We start from the raw sequence: 12,691 nt of genomic DNA, 5'->3' as shown, positions 1-12,691 counted from the left end.
AACTTAAAATTGAAGAAAAATCACAATTCATGGAAAAAAAAAACACAATCAAATTTAATCTATATTTGAAGTTCTTTTGGGCTTCATTTTTCAAGGAAACAAGTAAAGTACGTATTCTTTTGAAATGTTAAAAAAAAAAAATCTAAAAGTTAAATTTTCAAAATATATAAATATATTAATTTTTTTAGCCAGAGTTGTAAGGTTGTAGCCAAACTTATCCTATATTATTTCAATGGATTATTTATATTATTTTAATAAATTTTCGGTTAAAATAGATAGGAGATAAGGTAAAGTGTTCAACTATCTATTTTTTAAATAAATGAGCCTCACTTTAATAATGGAAACAGCTTTGTAGGAAACTGGGTGGTTTGGTTGAAAATTTGATAATACACGCCACGCCACGCCACACTTCCCGCGTTACAAAAAAGGACAAACCAACAAATTGTAATTTACTTTTTATATGCTTTTTGACAAGATAGAAAAGTTGTTTTTATACACTGCTTTTTATCAGCCTTTGTGAATAGCTTTGCTTCATCTTCTTTTTCTTCGAGTTCAATAATTTGAGAGAGAGAGATAGAGTGAGGGGTGGAGTCTGGGTACAAAGATTTTCAGGAGCAGAGTGCGTAATTTGGCTTTGGCTTTTTATCTAAGAAATGTCCAAGAAACTTCCAATCTAGTGTAAGGAAAGGGAAATCATAAAATATTGTGCATCAGTGCAAGGAAAAGTAAATCATAATATTGTGCATCGTTGATGGGTATTATGGTTTAATAGGACAATTGTTTCCCCGGAGTGCTTTGGCTTCACTGGGTTGTCCTTTAATTGATTTGACCTTAATTAATTATATTGGTTATACTTAGATATATTTGGTAAAAATAATTTTTGTTTATTTATTTTTGTAATTATTTATAGGTCTTATTGTATTTTTTAATACTATTTATGAATTTTACGATACTATTTCAATTAATTTTGACTTTTATCTACTGTAATTTTAGTAAAAATTTTTTAATTTTAACAAAATAAACAGATCTTAAACAGACCCTTACATTATATTTGTTTTCTTATTAGACCATTTTTCCCGTCCCTTTTTGTGTGTTTGATTCAAAAATAATAATAATAATTGTCTCGTGTTGTTTGAAAAAGTGTGTTGTATCATGACATAACTTACTGATGTAATTGTACTTGACAGTGTAAGATATTATTCTCATACACAATTCTGGTGTTATCCTTTTTCCTTCTTCAGTAAAGCCTTTCTTCTCACCTCATTGATGAAGTTTTCTACTTTGTACAGAAAAATTACATGGGGGATGTGTTGTAGCAAACCTACTATTATTATTATTATTATTATTATTATTATTATTATTGGGTCTGGTTAATGTGTGCAATTACATGGGGATGTGTTGTAGCAAACCTATTATTATTATTGGGTCCGGTTATTATTATTAGGGCACACATTAACAAATCTATTTTTGTGAAAGTTTTATTGGGAATTTAAAAAGTTTTGGCAATTTTTTTAATTTCCGATAAACTTTTTCTAAAATTGATTTATTATTGTATGCCCTAAGGGCACACATTAGTAAAATCCTATTATTATTATTATCTTGTAAAGAAAATACACCAACATATCTAGATGGAAATATTTCCATCAGTCAAACCTATATTGTTTGGGTTATGCAGGATTTTTTTTTAATGGGTCAATGGAGCTTTTATTATTACATCTTACTATTTATATTATTTAAAAAAGATTTTTTTTTTTTTTTTTGTGATTCTAGATGACTAGAGAGTGATCTGTCATTTGGATTCATTGTTTTTTTCCTTTGATGTACTAAATCTGCAAAATAGTGTTCCAATGCTTGTTGTATATTGGCTATTAGTGTTATTGTATTATTTTTAGTACCATTGTTATGAGTAATTTACTTAACGTAAGATGAATAGAGATAATTTACTTTTTATTTTTAAAATAATCAAAAAGATGTAAATTGAAAATGCACAAAATGAAAATTGCTAGTGATTCTGATTCATTGCAATAGAAGTGTAAAGAAACATGAAAGGTCAATTATCATGGAGCAAGGTTTAAATTCTATCATATTAAAAATAAATAAATAAATAAAGGTATGTCCTTATCTTCTAATTATTGGCCTCTATTGCTGGTGGTGTTCATGTTGGTTTATCTTATCTATGCGGAAAAAAGAAAATAGGCGTTGGAGCTTATTTTCGGCAAAACCTATTTTTGTTAATTTATTTTATTATTTAGTTTATTCTTATTATTATTTATGAGTTTTTTTAGTAATATTTATGACTTCTACTGTATTATTTCAATTAATTTTTATTTTTATCTAAATTTTTTTTAATTATAGCAAAATAAGTTAATCTTAAATGAAATTTTCCCACCAATAATAATACTAGTGCAGCAAAAACCAAAAAACAAATAAATGGTTTGGTTGAAAATTTGATAATACATGCCAACACTTCCCACGTTTCGAAAAGAGGACCTTTATATATTGCTTCTTATTAGTCTTTGCCAACAGTTTTGGTTCATCTTCTTCTTGGCGCTCAATAATTTGAGAGAGAGAGAGAGAAAGTGGTGGATGGGAACGGTGGACAAAGCTTTAAATTTTCTAGAGCAGATTGCAGATATGGGGCTTGGTTACTTTTACGCGTGATATGCCTTTCGCATTTTATGTGAGAAATTTCCAAGAAACCTCCACTCTAATGGATGTGTGGACATGTGGATGAGGTCACCTGATGTTTTTTGAAATTCTATGCAAGTTTTTGGTTATAGTTATTGTAATTATCATGATTTTAAGCTAAGCTATGATGCAAACAAAAAAAATTATTTATTGATGTTATATTAAGAGTCAATTTGATTCTATAAAAAATAGTCAATTTGAGAATAACTTATTTAGTTGAAACTGAAAATTTTTTACTGAAAGTACTATAGATATAATTAAAAAAGAAGCTAAAATAGTAAAGTGAGACCTATGAATGGTATAAAAAAGTGTAATAGAACACATAAATAGTAGTAAAAATAAGCTGAATAGCAACAAAAATAAGCTAAATAATAAAAAAAAAGTGACTTTTTAAACTAATGTCAAACTCAACCTAAATATAAGATCAAATTTTATCAAATCACCTTTCAAATGAGTGGGAAAAAAATTTGAAAGTGAACACTAAGGACATACTCCAATGATAAACTCAATATAATAGACGAAGTCGACGTATTTGTTGAAATTAAAACCTCATAAAATCGTAACAATTCTTTTGAATGTATTCTGTAGTCCATATTCATGAATAAATTCATCAAATTATAGCCTGATCATAAAGAAATAAGAAAGTAGTAAACTTTCCAAGTCCAAAATCAGGGCAAATGTGTGGGCATGTGGATGAGGTCTCCTGGGAATGCTTTTGCTTTGAAGTTCTATGCAAGTTTTTGGTTCAAGTTATTGTAATTGTTAATTGTTATGATTTTTAAGTTAAGCTTGATGCAAAAAAAAAAAAAAAAAAATCATTTCTTGATGTTGCATAAAAAATTGAAAGTGAACTATAAGGACTTACTCCAATGATAAACACGATATGATAGGTGACGGTTGACACATTCCATATTCATGAGAAATTAAAAAAAAAAAAAGAGGTGCAAACTACAGAGTTTGGCCAAAATTTAAGTTGTATGTTTATAGTGTGAAATTTGACACTTTATCTACTTGAGGTTAGATTTCTGTAACAATGTAACCTACCTTTGATAAAAACAAGGCTAAATATATAATTTTGTTCGATTTTTATGTCTCACCCCTCCAAAAACATAAAAAATAAAAGATCAAATAAGATAAAAAAGAATCCAATAGAATACTTGCATAATAAGATTTCAAATTATAGGTAGATAATTTAAATTTTAGTCAAATTTCATGTGGATAAAATGTCAAATTTTAAATTACATATAAGTAACTTAAATTTTAACCAAACCAAATCATGAGTAGATAGGTTGTAATTTGCTAAAAAAAAAAAATCATAAAATTATACCCTGATCATAAAGAGAAAAAAAATGGTAAAATGTAAAACTGACACTCTAATTTTCTTCAAATTTTATTTCAGTCTTTTAACTTTACTTTCGTTCACTTCAATCCTTTAAGTTTCAAATTTATTTAATTAAAACATTTCCGTTAATTTTTGTTAAAATTTTTTGAAAAAAAAAAAATCTTGAAAATATTTTTCAATCATTAATTAAAATTTTTAAATTTTAAAAATGAAGAAAAATTTATAAAATTGAAAAATTAACCACAACATATAACAAAAGTTTATGAAAAAACCTTAATTGAATAAATTTAAAAATTAGAGAATTGAAATAAACAAAAATAAAGTTAAAAAATTGAAATAAAATCTGAATAAGCTTAAAGTTTAGTTTTGCATAAAAAAAAATTATAAAAAAAAAAAAAATTGCCAAACTTAAAGATTGAAGGACAACCACAATTCAAAAGTGGCCGACAAAAATAAAATCACGTTTGAATTTAGTCCTCATTTCGATTTCATTTGTCAAAAATAATAAAATAATTAAGACCTATCTTTTTGAAATTTGAAGCACTGATTTGACCGAAAATAAAACAAAGCGTGCAAACTGCAAAGAAATGGTGAAGAAGAAACGTTGCACTTTCCTCTCTCATCAGTATTGGGCCTATTGGCCTACTACGTTAAGTTTTCCTTTACAACAAAAACCACGGTTGAATTTAATCCGCATTTGAATTTCATTTGGGTTTTATTTACAAAGAAGCAAACAAGCAAAGGGCTTACCTTTATGAAATTTTGAAGCACTGATGTTGACTGAAAAGAAAAGGAAACAGCGTAGAAGAAACGTTGCACCTTCCTCTCTCTTATTATTGGCCTCTGTTCGGCTTATGATTTCTTTTGCCAGAAAATATTTGTTCACACTTCACACTGGTATTCCTGCTGCAAAACCAACATTCCTTAAAATAAAATAAAAAATAAAAAAATCCCTAAATTAGTTATAAATTCTGATAAAAAAAATAGTTATTATGTGAAAAAAATTAGAAAATTAAAATTTTTAAAAAATTTATAATTATTAATATTATTATTAGCACAAAGTTTTATTAAAAAAAAAACACAAAGTTTAGCTAGGCTACAACTTTAATTAATATCTTTTTATTTGAGTTGACAAATTCAACATTGAATTACATCTTCTTTTATATCCTCGATACTTGCAAAATTTCTAAAAATTTAAAGATCAATAGTTTGTCATCAATAAATTGTTCAAATTACAAGTTTTTGTAGTTTAAAATTATGCATAAAATATAAACTTATAGATTATATAATAAATAATATCCGATTGGCACAAAATTTGACTTGTGTATTAAAAGTGTAAAGAATATGCATGCAATTTAACGGTTAGATTTTCAAAATATCAAGTAATATTTATTTTATTAAGTAAAGTTGTAGCATAAGGCTACGACTGATTTTGTAACTAAATTTTTTCCTATTATTATTATTATTATTATTATTATAGTGATTGGACAAATTAAATTTGAGAATTTCATAGATAATAGTTTAAATGATTTTTTTTTTCTCATTTTTAAATAAACTTATTTTTATTTTTATTAGTAGCTATTTTATATTTTCAAATATACAAACATTATATATTATATACAAATTTGTAAAATTTAATACACATTCAATTATGTTTATTTGTAAATGAATTATAGGAGTGACAAAATCTGGCACAATCCATAAATACAACACGAATATAGTAGGTTATGGGTTGAGGTTTAACGAGTTCGTGTCATATTCAAATTGGCATGACTTCAATTCATAGAATCCATTTGACTTGCATAACCTATTTAACTAAATGTCATTTTACCGATATACCCTTCAAAACTCTAGGTATATAAACTTATTTGTTGTTGTGGTTTATTTTGTTTGACATATTGTGATTTATTATTTGTAATACTAAGATATGTTTTAGTTTTTGAATGATTATTTGTGATGTAGTTACTCGTTAATTCCAAATTTTATAATAAAAAAATCTATTTATTTTGTTTTTCATAATTCAAATCAATTAGGTTAATACTTAAATTTGTGTATGTGTGTGTATTGCTCTGATAAAATTTGTTAAACAAGTCGTGTTAGAGTTGAGAAATCCTGATCCATTTAATAATATATGTCGGGCTAGTATTCCATACATATGCATGGGCAATGTCGACTTTATACTATAAGCAATTGATGGGGTCACTCAAGGCCCCAAGTAGAAAAAATGCACCAAATTTTAATTTAATTAAGCCCAAATATTAGCCAACAAATAAATTAATATTTTTTTAACAAATTAAAAACAAGAAAAAAGAGAGAAAGAAATGACATTCACAACATTTTCATAATACTTTTATAATAAAAGTAGCAGGTTGTTACAAGCTGTTATTGATGGCAAAAAAATAATTTCAGTAGTAGGTTCAAATTAGAAACAGTAACAACTTAACATCTAGAATTTGTTGTTAAAAAATATTATGAATGCAGCACTTTAAAAAAAAATAGCAACACACATAAAAATTCACAACATTTTTCACAATAGTTGAGTTTATAAACTTTTACTAATTCTCACTTAGGTTTACCATTAACATCACTCTATCATTGTTTTACCTACCACCATCAAACTACCACATCAATCAAGAGGTGTAAAGAATTTTGTCAAATTTTTTGTATCTATAGGCTTTCTAAAAGAAATTATAAATGATTTATGTTAATTAATAATAATTTTGTATCTAAATAAGATAATAAAATTTAAAATTTTTAAGTCACATTTAAATATATAAAAAATTTCAATTTTAGTATTTGCCTCAGCCCTAAATGCATTAAGCCTCTGTTTGGGAAGCGCATTTTGCGTTTCCTAGTAGTGCATATTTTTAGTGGGTCTCGTATACTGTTCACGAGATCGGTAAATTACTTTTTCAACAAAATCAACTTTAAAACTGAGTCTCACGATACTATTCACATATTTAAAAATTATTTTGTTACAGTGATTTCAGTTTTAAGTTTTCAAATTTTAATTTTCAATAATAAACAATATCCAAATTAACCCTAAGTCACCCAAGGTTTGAGAACTGTGAGAGATGTGACAGAGAAGAGAAAAGAAAAAGAGAAAAAAAGAAGAAGATATTTTCTTGGAAGTTTCTAGGAAGATGCCTTTTTTTACAAATGCCACCACTTACTTTCTTATTTACAAAACTACCGTTCATTATAATATATCTCATTCGTTTATCCCAATTTCTTTTTTGGTAAACTTCGTTTATCCCCTTTTTTTTTTCTTTTTTTTTTTTGAGAAGTAGCCCACTTTAATTCAACATTTTCCATAAAAACAAATTCATCAAATTATAGCCTGATCATAAAGAAATAAAAAAGTACCACCTACTTTACAAACGTAAAGATTGAAGGACATTCACAATTCACGAGTACCAAACTTTCCAAACTACCATTCATTATAATCTAAAAAAAAAAAAACAATTCACAAGTGGCCGACAAAAAGAAAATCACATTTGATTTCATTTGTCAAAAGTCGAATTATTAAACCCTACCTTTTTTATTTTTTATTTTTAATTTGAAGCACTGATTTTGACCAAAAGAAACAGCGAAGAAGGAAGGTTTTACTTTCCTCCCTCATTATACGCCTCTCTCTATTCGTCTTAAGTTTTCCTACGCAACGAAATATTTGTACACAATCACACCAGTTCCACCGCAAAACCAACGCTCTCATTTAACAAAGTGAATCATAATATTGTGCATCGGTGGTGAAAATTATTGTAATTTTCTTTTTTTTAAGAAATTCGGAACCTAATGCCGGTCACTTTATAGCTTTTTCTAGTGGAAACACCTTTGTAGATAACTAGGTGGTTTTAACCAAAAAAAAATATAAAAAGGTAACTAAGTGGTTTGGTTGAAAAATTTAATAATACACGCTGACACTTTCTGCTTTTAAAAAGATGTCAAACTGACAAATTATAATTTATTTTTTATTTGCTTTTTAATAATCTTCAAAAGTTGTTTTTATTTATATATTTTAGTCTTTGTGAACAACGTTGGTTCATCTTCGAGTTCAATAATTTGAGAGAGAGAGAGAGAGAGATGAGTCAAGTCTTCGTTTATTGTCTTCTCACAAATTAAAGTCTTTTTTTATTTTATTTTTTTAATTATTGCGGGTATTAACAACTTCATGAACTAATTGGATTAATTATAATATAGTTGGTACATCGAAATTTTCAGTTTTAAAACTTCAAAATGTTATTTCAACGCGCATTTGAATTTCAATTGGGTTTCATAATTTTTATTTCTCATAAGCAGCCAAAGAAGAACAACCAAACCACCTAAATCATTGGCCTTTCGTTTTATAACTTTGATTCTTTGCAATAGAAAGTGTAAAGAAACATAAAACATGAAAGGGTCATTATCATGGAGTGAGGTCTTAAATTCTACCCTATTTAGTGTGCATTTGGCTTCAACTTAAATATGTAATTTATCTAATGGTTAGATTTTCAATTAGTAGAAGTTGTAATAAAACTTTATTATATATTATTTCAATGAATTTTTGGTTAAATAGTAGGAGATAAAATAAAGCTTTATTGTATCTATTTTTTAAGATAATGCGCCTCACTTTATAATTTTGTTCTAATGGAAATACTTTTCTAGATGAGATTTACTAATATGTGTCCTTAAGGCATATATTAATAATCCATTTTTGAAAACTTTTTATAGAAAAACGAAAAAATAATTCATTATTTGGACAATTTTTTATAAAAACTTTCCCATTAACACACTAACCCTGACTCTTTATTCATGTGGAGACTTTTTGCCTCAGCTCAGGCAATAGCTTGCTTGTAACCGATTTTGGCTTGAATCCCACATCGAAGGAAAATCCCCCTCACTTCCTGCCTTATAAACTGTGAAGTTAAGAAAGTAGTGTACCACCAAACGTATTCTATTCTCATGAGGAATTATAAATAAATAAATAAAATATCATCAAATTATACTCTGACCATAAAGAAAAGACAAAGTAGTAAAACTTCCCAAACGGAGAGATTGTGAAGTACAATCAAAATTAACAAGTGGCCCACATAAAGAAAATCACATTTGAATTTAGTCCGCATTTGATTTCATTTGGGTTTCATTTGCATGTCAAAAACCGAATGACTAAAAGGCATACCTTTTTGAAATTTGAAGGACTGATGATTTTGACCGAAAAGAAAGAAAACAATTAGAGCATGCAAAGAAACAGTGAAGAAGAAACGTTGCACTTCCCTCTCTTATTATTGATCTCTCTCTCTGTTCGTCTTTTAATTTTTCCTACGCAACAAAATATTTCTTCACACTCACATCAGTTCCACTGCAAAACCAACGTTCTCATTTAACAAAGTCACCTGCAACTGTAACTCTTCTCTTCCTCCACCTCAAAGAAGATGACGGAGTTGGTCTATTCCATTGCATCAAACGTCATTGACAAGATAGGGACCCATGCTTTCCAAGAGTTTTGCTCGGCAGGGGGCATCTCCGAAGACATGAAAAAGCTTGAGCTCACCATGTCCATCATCCAAGCTGTGCTGCTCGATGCTGAGGAGAAGCAAGTGAAAAACCGAGGCCTGACTGTTTGGTTGGGGCAACTCAAAGATGTCTTTCATGAAGCGACAGACATGCTGGATGAGTTCGAGTGTGAAGCTCTGCGGAGGCAAGTGGTGAAAACATATGGAAACGCTAGCAATCAGGTACTTGACTCCATTTCTTATTCTTCTTTTAACCCGCTTGGCTTCAGTTATGAAATGAGTCATAAAATCAAGGGCATAAGAGAGAGTTTGGAAGAGCTAGCAAAGAATAGAGGTCTATTTAATCTTGAGGAGCGGTCTGAAGATCATAATATTGTGCACAGGGAGAGGGAGATGACCCACTCCTTTGTTCCTGATTCTGATGTTATTGGGAGGGTTGATGACAAGCAAAAGATAATAGATCTTTTGATGCACCCAGGGAACAATAGTAATGTTTCTGTGATTTTTGTAGTGGGAATCGGAGGTCTGGGCAAGACCACACTTGCTCAGTGGGTGTATAATGATGGAAGGATAGCTACAAATTTTGACTCCAGAATATGGGTGTGTGTTTCAGAAGACTTTAATGTTTTAAAATTAGCAAAAGAAATCCTGAAGTCTGAAAGAGTTGAGATTAGTGAGAATATGAGTATGGATTTGGTGCAAGCTAGTTTAAGAAGTACTTTAAAGGAAAAAAGATTTTTTATTGTTTTGGATGATGTCTGGAATGAGGATCGTAACAAATGGATTGGCCTCAAGAATTTGTTAATAGGAGTACAAGGAAGTAAAATTCTTGTCACTACACGTAGTCACAAAGTTGCCTTAACGATGGCTCCTGGACCAATCCATGACATAGAAGGTCTTCCAGACGAGGATTGTTTGTCCTTGTTCATAAGATGCGCATTCAATGAAGGAGAGCATGAACAGTATCCAAAACTAGTAGAGATTGGAAAACAAGTAGTGGAAAAATGCAAAGGCGTTCCTTTGGCTGTGAAGACTTTAGGGAGCTTACTTTATTCTAAAACCGAGGTGCGTGATTGGATCTCTATAAGGGATAATGAGATATGGAAATTGGAGCAAAAGGAAAATGACATTTTACCGGCATTAAGATTGAGTTACAATAAATTGCCATCGTACTTGAAACAATGTTTTGCTTATTGCTCATTGTATCCAAAGGATTTTATATATGATAGTCGGGATTTAATTCGGTGCTGGATGGCAAATGGGCTCCTCAAAAAGTCCAACGAAAGTACTGAAGAGATGGAAGATATTGGAGAACAATATTTAAAAGAGTTGTTATCAAGATCTTTCTTTCAAGAAGTTGAAGGTGGAGTCAATATTCATTGGACATTTAAAATGCATGATTTGTTACATGATCTTTCGTTATATGTTGCACAAAATGATTATTGCTTAATTGAAGACACTGATAAGACCAAAAAATTTGAAAAGGCTAGACACGTTTCAATTCTGGACCGTAAGTGGGGTGTTGATGCAACAATAACTTTTTTACACAAGTTGAGTAACAACATGCAGACTATTAATTTCTCATTTAATGTTAGGGGCAAATCTGATTCTATTGATATTAATGAATCTTTGGTGGAAACATGCATCTCAAGGTTTAAGCACCTACGATTGCTAAATTTAAGTAATTCAACGTTGGAAACGTTGTCAAGCTCAATTAGTACTTTGAAGCATTTGAGATATCTCAACTTACAAGGAAATAAGAAAATAAAGAAATTGCCTGACTCCATTTGCGATCTACAAAATTTGGAAACTTTGATATTATCTGGGTGTGAAGATCTTGAAGAGTTGCCAAGGGATATAAGAAAGATGGTTAGCCTCAGATATTTTGTGATAACCACAAAACAAACGCGTTTACCCGCCAACGGAATCGAGTGCATGTCTTCTCTTCGACATTTGTCCTTTAACAGCTGTCATAGACTAGAGTGTTTTAATGAAGGAATCCAACGCCTCACCGCCCTTCGCTCCTTGAGCTTCTTTAATTGTGAAAGCCTGATATCTTTGCCGCAAGGTATGAAACACCTAACCGCGTTGGAATATCTGGCTATTTACTATTGTGGAAAACTTAATTTAATGGAAAGGGATGACTACCCGACAAGTCTTCAAACACTCTCTATTGGGGAATTGCCACAATTAGTGAGTTTGCCCCAAGGGCTTAAAGGATCTGCCGACACTCTACAATTTTTACGTATTGTTCTTTGTGAGAACTTGGGGGTATTGCCAGAGTGGCTTCCCGATCTCAGTTCTCTTCGCAAGCTTCAGATTGGGTTCTGCCGAAAATTATCGTCTCTGCCAGAAGGGATGGATCGCCTCACTGCCCTAAGAGAACTGCAGATTTCTGTTTGTCCTAAATTGAGGAGAGATTATGAGCATCGGGCCTTTACTCCTGAAGAGGACGAAACCATAATCCGAGCCCATGCCCGGTTCGGAAACAAGTGGGCCACAATAGCCCGACTCCTCTCGGGTCAGACCGACAACGCGATAAAGAACCACTGGAACTCGACGCTCAAGCAAAAGTGCTACTCCGATTGAGGGTACGATGGTAATTTCGACCAGCAACAGTTACAGCCGTTGAAGCGGTCCATGAGTGCGGGTTCGGATGCACCCGTGCCCATTTACATGAACCCGAGCAGCCCATCCGGATCGGACGTCAGCGATTCGAACTTTTTATGAGCAGGAGGAGAGATTATGAGCAGGAGGTCGGCAAAGATTGGGGCAAGATGGTCGAATTCAGTTTTGATGAGTAGGTAAGGGCTAAAATCTTTCTTCCTCTTCTCTTCTACGTAAGCTCTGTTCTTCTATCTTACTAACCTAAAAGTCTGATTGTTTGGGGAATTAAATCACAATAAACAACAACTAACCCAGAAATCGTTTCTACTTTTCTTTTTCTTTTTCTTTTTTAAAAATAAAAGGGTAATACATATTATAGCAATAATATGATTTTTTTTCTACTTTTCTTTGGTTCTTAATTTAAGATAGAAACAAATTGAAAAAAAAAAAAGTTATGAAATGTAAAAGATAATTTGTTATTTTTTTGTTATAAAGATTTGAGTCTATGGAGAATAAAAGAGTAGACAAATTATGAACTCTATTCTTGTCTCTCTTTTTTTTG

General features: G+C 30.3%; 1 protein-coding gene across 15 annotated transcripts in view; it reads left to right on the top strand.

Annotated features, from left to right (window-relative positions):
- LOC126693653 (putative disease resistance protein RGA4) overlaps positions 1-12,691 on the top strand; it is a 130,504-nt gene that overhangs the window by 96,851 nt on the left and 20,962 nt on the right. For 4 of the 15 annotated variants that reach the window (XM_050389707.1, XM_050389706.1, XM_050389708.1 and 1 more), the window contains exon 3: positions 11,185-12,326. The exons of the other annotated variants lie outside the window; for them this stretch is intronic. In XM_050389707.1, the coding sequence (XP_050245664.1) occupies positions 11,185-12,111 (927 nt within the window). In that variant the 3' untranslated portion in view covers positions 12,112-12,326. The remainder of the gene's footprint in view (positions 1-11,184; positions 12,327-12,691) is intronic. 15 annotated transcript variants of the gene reach the window in all.

Source organism: Quercus robur, chromosome 7 (genome assembly GCF_932294415.1).
Source record: "Quercus robur chromosome 7, dhQueRobu3.1, whole genome shotgun sequence".
Lineage (NCBI taxonomy): Eukaryota > Viridiplantae > Streptophyta > Magnoliopsida > Fagales > Fagaceae > Quercus > Quercus robur.
This window is presented reverse-complemented; position numbering and strand designations above follow the sequence as displayed.